General features: G+C 41.5%; 1 protein-coding gene across 3 annotated transcripts in view; it reads left to right on the forward strand.

Annotated features, from left to right (window-relative positions):
* The window catches only part of gabbr1b (gamma-aminobutyric acid (GABA) B receptor, 1b), a 165719-nt gene that overhangs the window by 121190 nt on the left and 28095 nt on the right, over positions 1–16434 (forward strand). For all 3 annotated transcript variants that reach the window (XM_032536196.1, XM_032536197.1, XM_032536198.1), the window contains 3 exons: positions 1575–1820; positions 1951–2014; positions 12120–12197. In XM_032536196.1, coding sequence (XP_032392087.1) covers positions 1575–1820; positions 1951–2014; positions 12120–12197 — 388 coding nt within the window. The remainder of the gene's footprint in view (positions 1–1574; positions 1821–1950; positions 2015–12119; positions 12198–16434) is intronic.

A 16434-nucleotide genomic window follows, 5' to 3' on the forward strand; every position in this document is an offset into this window, starting at 1 on the left:
TGCCCAGGCTGAGCCACCTGACAGCTGTGCGGTAGCCTGTGTCACCATGTTCAGTTTCATGCTCATCCAGAAATGACAAAAACGGCCTGATGAAGTTAACTGTTTTAGTTACAACATCAATAACATGGTTCAATGTTAGCACTGACTTACACAACACCTGCTGATAATACAATGCTAAAATACCAATTTCAGTTCTGAGTTCACTTCAGTCACTTTATCTGGCATCCTCTTCAAAAGTCCGACATTTTTTCCTGTCAGATTCGAACAACCATCGGTTGTAACGCATGCCACTTTGTTCCATTTAAGTCCCATTTTTATCAAAATGTGAATTTACCTCAGTGTGCAAATCGCTCCCCGTCGTCGTCCCTTTCATTGACCACATTGATGCCAGATCCTCCGTTATCTCAGTCTTTCGTTATCCCACGTACAAAAATTAGGAACTGGGCTGTGTTGTGGACATCACAGCTTTCGTCCAGAGCCGAGGAGAAAAGTTCGAAATTGTCTGTTTTGCTTTGCAGCTGAATCTCCAGGTTTCCCTCGGTGCCATCAATCCTTCTTGTTAGGGTTCGTCTGGAAAGCAGGACATTCTTAAACGCCTCTTTTTTTCTCTGGGCATCACAGAGTCCACCAAACACTCTTTAATAAATTCCCCTTCAGAAAATGGCTTACTGTTTTTGGCAATGTTGTTGGATATCACAAAGCTGGTGAGAGTATGCCTTTCCAGTCTGTTTTGTGGATTTGGAGAAGGTGTATGACCGGGTTTCCTTGGAGATTCTGCGGAAGGCACTGCAGGAATATTGAGTAAGGGGGTCCCTTCTCAGTATTATCCAACCCCTGTATGCGCCAAGCCTCAGTAGTAAGTCAGTCTTGTTCCAGGTGAGGGCTGGCCTGTGATCTCATCATTGCTATTTGCAGATGAGGCAGTCCTGATGGCATCATTGGTCCATGACTAGCTAGTTCACAGCTAAGTGTGAAGAAACTGGGATAAGGATTAGCTACTTTAAATCTAAGGCCATGGATCTCAGCAGGAAACCAATGGAGTGTCTACTCTGGGACGGGAATGACTCTACACCCCAAGTGAAAGAGTACCTTGGGATCTTGTTCGCGAGTGAGGGGACAATGGAGCGGGAGATAGGCCAGAGGATTGGACAGAGACCCGGTATTGCTTTCTCTTACCGCACCGTTGTGGTGAAAAGAGAGTTAAACCGGAAGGCACAGTTAAACCGGAAGGCAAAGCTCTCGATCTAAGCGAATTATGATGAATGGGTGGTTGTCGTCATATATTTTGGGTATTCATTGATTATTATATATAAATAATTGCTACTTTTCCGCTACACCATAAACAATTTTGACATCAGAATTTGAGGGGCTGTGCCCAACTTTTCTAACTTTTAGAAACCCACAATCACATCAACTTTATGTAGCAATTCACCCGGTGTGGAGGTAAAAAGGTAGACAGGGTTTTAAATTCCATCAACACATTCAGACAGTGATCCAAATGTTCAGATTAAATTGCCTGAACGTCATCCATCTTTAACCAAGCACCATCTCTCGCCATGTTCTCTCCACTCTAGACCTCCCAGGAATTTCTAGCTCAGCTGATGTCTAAACTCGGAGGTAAAAATCCAGAGGAGACGGGCGGTTTCCAGGAAGCCCCCCTGGCCTACGATGCTGTGTGGGCTCTAGCCCTGGCCCTGAACAAGACCGTGGGACCCCTAAAGGCTAAGGGTTACCGGCTAGAAGATTTCAACTACAACAACCGGGATATCACAGCTGAGATCTACCGAGCCATGAACACTAGCTCCTTCGAAGGAGTTTCAGTAAGTACAAAACCCGGAGGGAAAAGAGACACACACACAGAGAGAGAGAGAGAGAGAGAGAGAGGAGGGAGAGAGAGAGAGAGAGAGAAAGAGATTTTTTAAACATTAAAATTCTGTCTTTTTCTTTCAGGGTCATGTTGTATTTGATGCTCAAGGATCCCGAATGGCCTGGACTCTTATTGAACAGCTTCAAGGTATGTCACAGCACATATCCCTGGCTTAAAATGGAATTTATTTTAACAATCATCTTATTAGATACAATGTGCAGCAATCTTACTATATAGCAAACTATAAACATATATAAGAAATAGAAAAGTGTAATTTCATGTGGACAATGTATTTGGCAAAGCAAGACGGTTCTTTTTTTGCGTGTCTAGAAGAAGTATAGAAAAATAGCTCCTTGCTGGCTGTGGCTATTCCGTGGGCATGTGTGCATCTCCCAGTGTCTGCCCACCGTCCAAAGACATGTCTCGTTAATTGCCGTTATTAATTTAACTCTATATTGCCCGTAGGTGGGAAAATGAGCTTGAATGGTTGTCTGTCTCTGTCTCACAGCCCTGTGGCAAACCTGCCCAGGGTGTACCCCGTCTCTCACCCTATATAAGTAGGGCACGGGTCTCCCCTTCACAGATATGCCTAATTTATGATAATCCCATTCAGTTTTTGGAGTGTTTTTTTTTTGCATGCTGTACAAATGTGTTATTTTTGGCTATTTTACAATCGGTGTATTTGAATAATTCTGCATACTGAGGTCCCTAAACAGTCCTAAATTGCATAAATTGGGTCTGACTGAACAACTGAGCCTCTTGTGGATTCAATGAGCCCAATTAAATTCACACGTGATGATGTCAGTCCCCATAGTAGCAATTTCATTGCAGTGAGACCATTTATTGAAACTGTGTAAAATGGCCTGTTGTGACCTCTGGGATATTGACAGAAACCGAGGGCCTTCAGAGGACGTATGGCTTTCCTAGGTTTACTGAAAATAAGGTTTTTCTGAGCGGTTTCTACAACAGAACCATTTGCCATCCAATTGCTAAAAAAAATGAAATTCTTGCATAAATCTCTAAATGTCAAAAACAATTGAAATCAAATCACAGCATTTATGTTTTCTTTGGTGTTCCCCAAGGTCTTTGTGTCTTCATGTGGCATTTTTAATTCTCAAGTGGTCAAAGGGGTTAATGTTGCACTAAATCTGTGTAACAAATGTTATCAACCCAAACATTGGTGCAACAACTTATGATCCATGAAAGAATATGGAATATTATATACTTTAATTACACTGTTCCCAGCCCTTACACTAATCACTTTCAACACTTAAGTACGCGCCCAACCAAAACACAATGTTTATTACAGATTAATGACTAGAAAAACTTAACACACTGTGGAGCTGCATCTCAAATTAGTATTGTATTAATTGTATACCATTTTTATGCATATCTTCACCCCCCCCCCCTCCTATTTAGCATCTACTGTTGACCTGCTATCTGTTCATAAGGATCTCTTGTCCCTCCACAAAAAAAAGACAAAAATGGATCCATGTGGGTTAGAGATATATTATGTAAAGTGACTCACAATGGAGTAGTCCTGCAAAACTCTGATAAAACACATAATAATAACAAATGTGTCACAGAAATGTAAGATTCACCAAGATGTTGTAGTTTAAAGTGATAAGAAACAGTACACCCTGTTTGGCCTTTCTAAACCACGTTCATTTCATTTTGAAAAGTTTAATTGGAATTAGAAAATATAAAACCATGTTAAAAAATATACATCATTTTATGTTGCATAGCAGCAGTATTCTACAGCCACGGGGAAAACAACAACTTCTTCTACAATAATCCAAATATCATTCGGAATTACCAGCAGGCCGATGAGTTTTCATGTTGGATGGTTGCATCACTGTGTTTTTCAGAGGACAGAACAGAAGTGGCTGAGGCTGAGTGATCACATGGCGACGGTAGTGTCTTATCTGTAGTGGCGCGGGGCTCTGGTTGGATGGCTGCCTTTTGATCACTGAGCCTGTGTTCATTCAGTCTGTCTGTACTCTGTGTTTCTCTCACAGCGCTGACATCTGTGACTGTTGGAGGCTTTCTGTGTTCTTGGGACTGACTAAAAATTAAGCCTGTTTTGCTAATTTGCTTTGTTGGTGCTGGCCTCTGCCATCCCACAAGGGAAGGGGTGGTGATGAGCTGCAATTTGTTTGATGGTAATTGGAACCATGCTGGCCCTGGGCAGTACTTTGGTCGAGTCTAAGCTAAGGGAAAGAGTGAATAAAATGTTAATTCAAGCGTCTTCCAGCTTCTCAACATAAAAGTTATTTGACTTCACTAGAACCCGCGGGTCCACAGAATGGCAAAGGCTGTAATGGAAGTTAGTTTTCTTCTAAAGGCAGATGTTTCTCTGTCATGTGGTGCAGATTTGAAATCCCACTCAAGATCCATGATCATGACCCACAGCGTCAAAAAGTAACGCCTGGAGTCCCAACCAAGCGCGTCTTAAAATATGACGCCAAAAGGGAGGCCCCAATGGGTGTGACTAAGACGCTAAAGGAGACTTTTTGCACACACTAAGAGTTGCTTTTTGACTCTGGGAGTGAGAATGCGTTGCAAGGGCAGCATGAATTAGGTAAGAAAAAAGACAACTTATCCTTTTCTGTAGAAAGCGGTGTGATACAGCAGAGTTATTTCCACTGCCAACCTTCTCCTCACTCCACCCCGTTTTACAAAATGGTAACAGAATATGTTGTGAAAGTGTGGAGATTGGCCTGTGTCTGAATTATTATTCCAGTCCAGGCCTGTCACAGTGGATAATCTTGTGTTGTAAAAATGAGATGACAAAAATACTAAATGATACAGTTAACTTAAATACGTTGTTTAATACTTTTGATTGGTAAATTGAGGTTGGGCTCCCCGTTGTCTTGAACTTTGCAGAATATAGAATCGTTCAGATGCAAATATGTGTTCTGTCCTCTTTCATTTTAAAAGTCAAATCTTTATCCAATTTAGCAAGCAAGCTTGAAACATAATCATTTATCTTTTTAGCCATTCTGTTTTGGAATCATTCTTTTAATATACAAAGCAGAATACATCTTTCTTGTGAGCGTTTATGAGCTCTTTATGCCCACAATAAAGGAAAAATAAAGCCAATAACTGTTAATAATAACGAGTAAAGCAAACACTCACTCAAACGTTATTTGGGTCAGTTCTGTCAGATTGTTGCTAGTGTGTCCCTCTATTTTACTCCTGTCTACATCAGATGTGTTTCAATCCCATTGGATGCCTAGATAATACATCTGGCTGTCATCCAGAATTCATAGAACTCTGGTTTCAGCGTCCACACAGGCTGCCAACTGTTTGTTTTTTACTCATGCACCCCAAGAGTTTTCTAACTTGCAGGTAGTAGTAGTAAAAGTAGTTTTAGTTTTTCTATTGCAAATGGACCATTGGAGTGCAAGACAGTGTAATAGATTTTTATCAACATCATAAATTAAAAGTGAGAGGATCATCATTAGAAGTCATGCTCCTAGGACCTAAATATATGTGACAAATTCCATGGTAATCCATTCGATCATTGAGACTTTTCATACAGAACCAAGAATGAAAATGTCATGCTAGCACTAGAAAAAAGGTCAGTGGATCACTGAAGTTAATAGGTTTCACCCTCTGTCGACCAACATACCAATATTGCCACACCTGCCTCTGTGTGGCTAAAAATATAGCATAAAGCTAGCTTTTTTTTCAGCTTTTTAAACATCTATTTATTGGTATTTTAGAAAGCAAACATATTCCATACAAATTCTATAAAATATTACAGAAATAGTTTTAAAAAAGCAACGTAAACAGACACAAACACAATAGATCCAGTACACAACTGCCCCACATAGTTATTCAATTCAATTCAATTCAATTTTATTTATAGTATCAATTCATGACAAGAGTTATCTCAAGACACTTTACAGATAGACCACACTCCAGAATTTACAAGGACCCAACAGTTCTAGTGGTTTCCTCCAGAGCAAGCAACAGTGCGACAGTGGCGAGGAAAAACTTCCTTTCAGGCAGAAACCTCGGTCAGACCCAGGTTCTTGGTAGGCGGTGTCTGACGGGCCGGTTGGGGTTAGAATGAAGAGTGGCAATAACAAAAATAGAAAAAATTAGTAGTTTGTAGCAGTTCTTTGTAGTAGTTCATGGCATAGCAGGACGCTGTGCGGCATTAAAGGGCACAGCAGGACGTAGCAGGACGTAGCAGGGCACCGCAGTGTAGCAGTTGAACATGGCATCACAGAACGTGTAGCGGGACCATGGCGATAGCTGCTACCCTGATTTCGGAGCCTCTCTGATCCAAGGGAACATGCTGGGGAAAAAAGAACATAAGGACTCCGGGGAATGACTCCCCAGAGCTAGGTTAGTAACAAGCATTTCTGGGACATGGATGCACATAAATGGAAAGATGGAAAGATAGAGGAGAGAGGAGATCAGTGTATCAAAATAAGTCCCCAGCTGTCTAAAACTATTACAACAAAACCAAGAGAGACGAGGTAAAGAGAGCTCCAGCCCAGCCGGGCCAGAACTCTCCCCAACCGGATCGGGCTGTATGCCAAGTCTCCCTTTAGTTCTATTATATTCTTGATTATATGATAGATAAATCTGAAAACTATGTGACTAATACTACTCCCTAACAATATTCGATTCTATGCCCTACTAGTGTATCAAAATAAGTCCCCAGCTGTCTAAAACTATTATTACAACAAAACCAGAGAGACAAGGTAAAGAGAGCTCCAGCCCAGCCGGCCAGAACTCTCCCAACCGGATCGGGCTGTATGCCAAGTCTCCTTTAGTTCTATTATATCTTGATTATATGATAGATAAATCTAAAACTATGTGACTAACTACTACTCCCTAACAATATTCGATTCTATGCCCTAACTAGTGTATCAAAATAAGTCCCAAGCTGTCTAAAACTATTATTACAACAAAACCAAGAGAGACAAGGTAAAGAGAGCTCCAGCCCGGCCGGGCCAGAACTCCCCCCAACCGGATCGGGCTGTATGCCAAGTCTCCCTTTAGTTATATTATATGATAGATAAATCTGAAAACTATGTGACTAACTACTACTCCCTAACAATATTCGATTCTATGCCCTAACTATAAGCTTTATCAAAAAGGAAAGTCTTAAGCCTACTCTTAAATGTGGAGACGGTGTCTGCCTCCCGGACCCAAACTGGAACCTGGTTCCACAGGAGAGGAGCCTGATAGCTGAACGCTCTGGCTCCCGTTCTACTTTTAGAGACTCTAGGAACCACCAGTAACCCTGCATTCTGGGAGCGTAGTGCTCTCCTAGGGTTGTAAGGTACTATGAGCTCTTTAAGATAAGATGGAGCCTGACCATGAAGAGCTTTGTAGGTGAGAAGAAGGAATTTAAATTCTATTCTAAATTTTACAGGAAGCCAATGCAGAGAAGCTAAAACAGGAGAAACGTGATCTCTTTTCCTGATTCCCGTCAGAACACGTGCCGCAGCATTCTGGATCAGCTGTAGAGTCTTTATGGATTTTTTCGAGCAGCCTGATAGTAAAGAATTGCAGTAATCCAACCTAGAAGTAACAAATGCATGGACTAGTTTTTCTGCATCATTTTTAGACAGGATATTCCTGATTTTTGCAATATTACGTAGGTGAAAAAAAAAGGCGATCCGTGAAATTTGCTTTAAGTGGGAATTAAAGGACATGTCCTGATCAAAGATGACTCCAAGATTCTTCACAGTGGTGCTGGAGGCCAGGGTGATGCCATCCAGAGTAACTATATCTTTGGATAGTGCGTCACGGAGGTGCTTGGGTCCGAGAGCAATAACATCAGTTTTATCTGAGTTTAACATTAGAAAATTACAGGTCATCCAGGTTTTAATATCTTGAAGGCACGTTTGAAGTTTAACTAACTGATTAGTTTCATCCGGCTTGATTGATAGATATAATTGAGTATCATCTGCATAACAATGAAAATTTATGGAGTGTTTCCTAATAATACTGCCTAAAGGAAGCATATATAAAGTGAACAGGATTGGACCGAGCACAGATCCTTGTGGGACTCCATGACTAACCTTGGCGTGCACAGAGGATTCATCGTTAACATTAACAAACTGAGATCAATCTGATAAATAAGACTTAAACCAGCTTAGAGCAGTCCCTTTAATGCCAATTAAATGTTCCAATCTCTGTAATAAGATATAATGGTCAATGGTATCAAATGCAGCGCTAAGATCTAATAACACAAGTACAGAGATAAGTCCTTTGTCTGAAGCAATTAGGAGGTCAATAGTAATTTTCACAAGTGCTGTCTCTGTGCTATGATGAACTCTAAATCCTGACTGAAAATCCTCAAATAGCTGTGTATGCAGAAAGTCGCACAGCTGTTTGGCGACTGCTTTCTCAGAATCTTAGAGAGAAATGGAAGGTTGGATATAGGTCTATAGTTGGCTAAAACATCTGGATCAAGGTTTGGCTTTTTCAGAAGAGGTTTAATTACAGCTACTTTAAAGTTCTGTGGTACATAGCCTGTTAATAAAGACAAATTGGTTATATTCAGTAGTGAAGTGTTGACTAATGGTAAAACTTCTTTAAGTAGCCTAGTCGGGATGGGATCTAAGAGGCAGGTTGATGGCTTAGATGAAGAAATAATTGAATTAAATTGATAAAGATCAAGTGAAGCAAAGCAGTCAAAACATGTATCTGGTTTTACAGCTGTTTCTAAGGTTCCTGAGTTTAGAGATAAGCCAGTTAAAGGCAGGTCTTGGTGAATTTTGCTTCTAATAGTTATAATTTTATCATTGAAGAACCTCATAAAGTCGTTACTACTAAGAGCTATGGGAATACTTGGCTCAGTAGAGCTGTGACCTTCTGTTAGCCTGGCTACAGTACTGAAAAGAAACCTGGGGTTGTTCCTATTTTCCTCTATCAATGACGAGTAGTACACTGCTCTGGCATTACGGAGGGCCTTCCTATACATTTTAAGACTATCTTGCCAGGTTAAACGAGAATTTCCAGTTGGTGGAGCGCCAGATCTTCTCAAGTTTCCGCGATACAGTGGGTACGGAAAGTATTCAGACCCCTTTAAATTTTTCACTCTTTGTTTCATTGCAGCCATTTTCCAAAAATCAAAAAAGTTCATTTTATTTTCCAGTAAGTACACTCAGCACCCCATCTTGGACAGAAAAAAACAGAAATGTAGAAATTTTTGCAAATTTATTAAAAAGAAAAACTGAAATATCACATGGTCATAGTATTCAGACCCTTTGCCGTGACCCTCATATGTAACTAGGTGCTGTCTATTTTTCTGATCATCCTTGAGATGGTTCTACACCTTCATTGGAGTCCAGCTGTGTTTGATTATACGATTGGACTTGATTAGGAAAGCCACACAACTGTCTATATAGACCTTACAGCTCACCAGTGCATGTCAGAGCAAATGACAATCATGAGGTCAAAGGAACTGCCTGAAGAGCTCAGAGACAGAATTGTGGCAAGGCACAGATCTGGTCAAGGTTACAAAAAAATTTCTGCTGCACTTAAGGTTCCTAAAGCACAGTGGCCTCCATAATCCTCAAATGGAAGACGTTTGGGACGACCAGAACCCTTCTAGAGCTGGCCGTCCGGCCAAACTGAGCTATCGGGGGAGAAGAGCCTTGGTGAGAGAGGCAAAGAAGAACCCAATGGTCACTGTGGCTGAGCTCCAGAGATGCAGTCGGGAGATGGGAGAAAGTTGTAGTAAGTCAACCATCACTGCAGCAATCCACCAGTCGGGGCTTTATGGCAGAGTGGCCCGACGGAAGCCTCCTCAGTGCAAGACACATGAAAGCCGATGGAGTTTGCAAAAAACACCTGAAGGACTCCAAGATGGTGATAATAAAACCTCTGTCTGATGAACCAAGATAGAACTTTTTGGCCTTAATTCTAAGCGGTATGTGTGGGAAAACAGGCACTGCTCATCACCTGTCCAATACAGTCTCAACAGTGAAGCATGGTGGTGGCAGCATCATGCTGTGGGGGGTGTTTTCAGCGCAGGGACAGGACGACTGGTTGCAATCGAGGGAAAGATGAATGCGGCAAGTACAGGGATATCCTGGACGAAAACCTTTTCCAGAGTGCTGGACCTCAGACTGGGCCGAAGGTTATCTTCAACAAGACAATGACTAAGCACACCGCTAAAATAACGAAGGAGTGGCTTCACAACAACCCGTGGCTGTTCTTGAATGGCCCAGCCAGAGCCGATTAAACCCAATTGAGCATCTCTGGAGAGACCTGAAAATGACTGTCACCCAACGTTTACCATCAACCTGACAGAACTGGAGAGGATCTGCAAGGAGGAATGGCAGAGGATACCAAATCCAGATGTGAAAAACTTGTTGCATCTTTCCCAAAACGACTCATGGCTGTATTAGATCAAAAGGGTGCTTCTACTAAATACTGAACAAAGGGTCTGAATATTATGACCATGTGATATTTCAGTTTTTGTTTTTTATAAAATGCAAAAATTTCTAAATTTCTGTTTTTTTCTGTCAAGATGGGTTGTGAGTGTACATTACTGAGAAATAAAATGAACTTTTTTGATTTTTGGAAAAAGGTGCAATGAAACAAAGAGTGAAAATTTAAAGGGGTCTGAATACTTTCCGTACCCACTGTATTGCTTTAATTTGCGAGTTTCAGTGTTATACCATGGAGCTAACCTTCTTTGTTTTATTATCTTCTTTTTTAGAGGGGCAACAGACTTCATAGCTAAGAGCCAAGGGTATATTTATTGCCTAGCTTCTAGTATATCAATTAAGGGTTGTCAAGTCTTGTGATTTCAACAGAACCATGCAATGTATATATCATTTTAGGTGGTGCATAACGTCTTTGACCAACATAGTGAAGGTGGCAGGTTGTGCCTGTTTCCAGTTCAATAGAAACGCGCTAGAAGGGTTATGCATTGTGTTACTGAGAGAAGGGGTCCTGTAAGAGGACTGTCCTCTGAACATGTGCCCCAACGAGGCAGGAAATACCCCCCACCGGTCACATAGAGGATTTATATTAGGGTACATTTTAGATAGGTTGACCTTCAAAGATGGAGACGATGCCACACCCTGGACTGTATCAGAACCAATACCCAAATTGTCCTTCCATGCAGATCTCAGAAAATTTAGGGATGTATGGAATCGATTGGACACATAGTTATAGATATACCATATGGTGTCTGTTTTTCTCCCTGGTGATCCTGCCTTGTGTTCACCGTCTATGTGATTGTCTGCCCCACCCTGATTTTCACCTGTTCTTGAGCCCTAGCGTCAGCTGCCCCTTGTTTATCTTGTTAACCTGTGTATTTAGTCTCTGTGCTGTCTTTGTCTCATGTCAGATCATTGTCAGTATCAATGTTTTGTCACGGGTTCAATGTCTTGCGTCGTGTCTTGTGTTCTGCCTTCTTGCCTGTTTTGCATTCTTTTCATGTTTCATGCCTGCCTGCCTGCCTGCCTGCCTGCCTACCTCTGGACACTTTTAGTTGTGGGTTTTGGTTATTAAATTCCTTCAACTCTGCATTTGGGTCCAGGCCTCGCTATTCCTTGACAGGTCCCTGACAGGATTGGTTTCTTAGAGCGGGAGAACAAGGATGCAGGGCATCTGTCTGTCTCGATTTCCCAAAAGGAAAAAAGGAAAAAAATGTCAGGAGCTTACATTTGTATTGAGTAAAACCAAAGCTGAATACCTTAAGGGGGAGCATAACAGGGAGATGTGTCTTTGTACAAGTGAAGCGGCAGTACTGTTAACATTATCAATGGTGTGTATGGGTTTTATAACCCAACAAGGCTTTGGCCACACGAGCAACTAAAATGTTGAACTATTCCTTAATAGTTCAACATTTTAGTTCATTCATTTCTTTTAATTAAATTCAGTCAACATTTTATTAAATCAATTACTGGGATAGACATAGCTGGCCTCTTTTAAACACCTCTTTTAAAACTATACATTTTGATACCTTTAGAAAAACAACCAGTTTTTCTCCATAACCCTATTTGATTTAACCAAAAAACCCACATTCTCAAATGTTCTCAAATGTTCTACTTGTGTTGTCCAACCTTCTTTTTAGACAAGCTGTGCAAGTAGTTTGTCTACATAAAATGGTCTAAAATCGACAACTGTACCTACTTTACAGTTTTAGAGACTCCCTGCTACACATTTCAGTTTATATTAAGGTTGGATGCCCAACCCTACATGCTGAAACATTCATTACAGTGTCTCTCTCTCTCTATCTCTTTATCTATCTCACACACAGGAGGGAGCTATAAGAAGATTGGATACTACGACAGCACTAAAGGCAATCTGTCCTGGTATGGGAATGACAAGTGGATAGGTAAGAGGCATTCATCTTTCTCAGCTCCTTTATTTCCCGCTTTCTCACTGTCCGATGCACTCCTTCTATATTCTAATCTCCTGTTTTCGCCGACCCTCCAGCTTCACCCTTTCTGCCTCTAATTCTTCCTCCCTTCCTCCTTTATTGCACTCTCCTCGCTCTCGCTCCCAGTCTTTACTTACAAGATTGTCTGCGAATGTTCATCCATCAATCAGTCAGGTTTCATTTGGCATGTTAGAAGAGCAACTTTTCACAGCTCACCGGAATTGAACCACAGTTAAAGGCTCTGATGGGCCCACGCGCTATGGAGCGACAAATTCATTCCATTTACTAATTAAACATAAGAACACCCTTCAAAGTCATGGCAGCAGTGCAATAAATAGAAGATGATAGTTGTTGACAGTCTAAACAAAACAGTAGAAAGCAATCTAGGTGGTGGTGTAATAGGATTGGAATGGGTCCCGTGACCTTGACTTTGAGGAATGAAATTTAGTTACCTAATCAGTACACAGGAGGTGTGTATGTGTGTGTGTGTGTGTGTGTGTGTGTGTGTGCGTGTGTGCGTGTGTGTTCTCCCTTCCTGAGCACTGGAGACCTGCCAACCTTTACACATTTTGCGTAGCAGGCACACGTTTTGTTATCAACGTACACAGTGCTGAGTTATTACTTTAAGTTATGCAAAAATGGGCCAGTGAGCTTTTTGTTCCCTTTTTTTCTCTTGAATAAATGGTGATAACTGGTAATGCATAAAAACATATATCCAATCAAGACATTAAAGGGATAGTTTGGATATCTTTATGTGTTGTATTTAGGGTTGGGTACCTATCACATTTTTATCAGTACCAATATGGTACCCGAAATTCGGTTCCGGTACCCAACGGTACCTTTTTTCGGTAGTTATAAAGAGATGGCAAGACCAAAACATATAAATGTTGTAAATATGTTTTTCTCTATGTGTCTCTATAGCTGTCTTTATGTTATCTGTTGATGTATTTGTCTGCTCATATTACCATGCGCATGTCAGAAAACAAATCTCCCTCATGGGACAATATCTATCTATTTATCTATCTATCTATCTATCTATCTATCTATCTATCTATCTATCTATCTATCTATCTATCTATCTATCTATCTATCTATCTATCTATCTATCTATCTATCTATATCTATCTATCTATTTAATTACCAAGGCAGCAGCTTGTCAACACCTGTCACAACCAAGGATAATACCTGGATAAATCTGAGTCTAAGTTTTGTCCAGTAAGTGCAGTGTATCGTTTTATCTTGGATTAGAGCATGTCAATGTTAAAACTCAGGAGCGGCACAACTCCTTACACATTTGGAAGAAGATTCGGGAGACTTGATTAATTGCGGGGGGGTCTGAAAGCTAAGCTCCTGTCTTAGCTGAACCTAAAAGGTAAACAAAGTATATCTTAATAATAATAATAATAATAAATAAAATGAAAACCACACAGCACCCAACGAGGCACCCAACCCCAGCAGCCCAGGCGTTCATCTATCCACACGGGGATGGCCGCAACAAAGTCGGCTCAAAACGGCAAAAAGCGGCACGCTAGCCTAGACACGTCCCCACACCCAATAGGAGAAGACAGAAACAGAACAAGTCTACACACAGGCTTAAATAAAGCCCCCACCTGCGCCCAACAAAAGGGGATGAGCCCCAGGTGTGTTGGTGCGCGCTGGCTGTGCTATTTTTTGTAACCGAGCCAACAGATGAAGAAGTTCATCCTAGTGGCCTCTTGCTCCGATGTGACGGTGCAGACCCGAGGTAGAGCCGGAGGAAATGCCGACCTCCTGTGTCTTTGACGTTTGACCCTGCGCGCATGCTCACCCTGAGTGGGACTGTCAGGGCCATCTGGACGGCGTTTTGAAGTCAGCAGATGCTCTTGGACAGTGGACGGGTTGATTAATACGGTACAAGAAGCCAGTTTCATGTGTGTGACAGCCAGTCACCCCAAGGCACTCGTCAAGATGTCCTCCTTCCTCTCCCTGCCAGTGTAGCTGGTCTGCAGCGTCCTTCCTGGCAGTGAACTCCAAAAATAGCCAGGGTGGTGACATGACAGAATTAGGCCTCCTCAAGGTGACCAGGACTTGGTTGTAGAGTAGTTGCTACGTGCTGATGTGTCACAGCTCTGGCTTCATATTAGTTTTCTCCTCCCGTTCTCTTCTCCCCTCTTGCTTCCTCCTTCTCTACTTCCCCTTCCTTTCTTTGCAATCCATTCTTCCCTCATCCCCTCTTTATCTTCTTGTCTCTTTCTTGCTTTCGTACCCCTCTCATGCCTTCTCTCTTCTCCTCCATCATTCTTTTGGTCTCCTTGGCAACCACTGCTGCATCGCTGCCTTTCTCATATTGCCTTGGTAACCATTATGGGGCCAGTCGCCATGGTAACATACTGTCCCGATTCCACCATCAAGGGCAGGGGGAGGTATAAGTGTTGGAGAACACATTTTCCCAATGGACTCTCGCTTACACACACACGCACACACACACACACACACACACACACACACACACACACACACACACACACACACACACACACACACACACACACACACACACACACACACACACACACACACACACACACAGGTATACGCTGTATCTGCCTTCAGCAAACAGTTACACCTACTCTCATGCATGGTGCATAATTCTGGAGCCTTACTTTTTTTTTACTGCATAACTCTTTGCTTTAGTGTAGTGCTGTTAGTTAAACCCGTTATTAACGGCATTAACGCAAACCCATTTTAACGGCATCAGTTTAAAAAAAAAATCGTTTGACAGCACTACTTTATTGACAAGTCATTGCTTTTGTACACAGAGTGTAGAGAATGTCATGTAAAATGTAGAAGTGAAAAGAGGCAAATCATGTAATCCCTAAAATGATACATGATGGGGCTGTGGCATACGCTTTCCTAGAATAGGCTACTGCAAATGTTATGCTGGTATCCTTCAGGGTTACAGGAACAAGAGTCTACAGCCATGCTAGTGGTGGTGCTAGAGCTAAATGCAAACATCTGCATGCTAACATGCAGTTGCACATTTGGCCTTGTGTGTTCTGATTAATTGGGCGTGCAGTTAACACACCAGGCTCCGGGCTGTTTTGGAAGAAGGAAATATTGACTGGTGAACTAGTATAGTTAGCTAGCGAGTTTTCTGTGTGAAAAGTGCTGTGTAGTGGATAGAGACACAAAAACAACATTCAGTCGTAGCAGCAACCAAATGAAATTGATGAACAGAGATAGAGTTATTCTACCCGACAGGAAATTTAAAAAAAAACAGTTGCCTTACCAGAAACGTTGCAGCTTTGAGCCCAAAAGGACACAAAGTTGGCTAATTCCTCCTAAACAAGTAAGCGTTGAGCAGTGCGCAAATTGATCACGGCTACTAGTAGGGATGTATCGTTAAAGTCGTTCCATCTAGCATGTTTCCTATGGAATGTTCCCCTTTGGTTTTTAATCTCTAGAGGTTTTTATTGTCCAACATTGAGAAATGATTTGTTATTTCTGTTGCTGTCCTTTTCCCACCATCAGGTTTTATCACAACTAAATGATCATCAGATCCCACTTCTGTAACTTATTTGCTTGTAGAAATAGTTGCCTTTGTGCCTTTCATGCCGTTACTTTGATATTGCGACACTCGTACAACATATGGAGGACTTAAATTCACGATGACACAAAAACAGATAAAGTCAAAATAGGGTCTTATTTAACAAATTGGGTTCGGTACACAGGAATTCAGTCCAAGAACAAGCTGGGGTATCAAAAAAGTACTAGGCTAAGACGTAGTCAAAAAAACAGAGACAAGATCAAATACCAATGGCTTCACAAGAGCTAATCATTGGAACGTTAGACACTAGGTACTAAATGAACTGGCACAACGGGGGAAAGGGATAATGACACAATCACACAGGCAAGTTGGACAAGGAAAGGAAATAGTATCTGGAACCACCTGAAAATGTTGTTTGGGTAAAACAACATAGATTTATATCACAGATGATAATTTAATTTTTTTATTTTATTGCCATATTTAATCTTTACACGCCACTATAAAACAGATGAGCATGCATTCCTCATATTAGTACAGCCTGATTTGACTGAGCCTGTGCATCATTGAACAGACCTTTATTATGCTTCCAACTGAGCTGGACTATGTAGATGTGACGTAGGCAACCTGTCTGAAAGTTGTAAGTCTTCTGGTAGCTGTGCCAAGAGA

The sequence above is a fragment of the Etheostoma spectabile genome, chromosome 14 (assembly GCF_008692095.1).
Source record: "Etheostoma spectabile isolate EspeVRDwgs_2016 chromosome 14, UIUC_Espe_1.0, whole genome shotgun sequence".
In the NCBI taxonomy this organism is placed as follows: domain Eukaryota; kingdom Metazoa; phylum Chordata; class Actinopteri; order Perciformes; family Percidae; genus Etheostoma; species Etheostoma spectabile.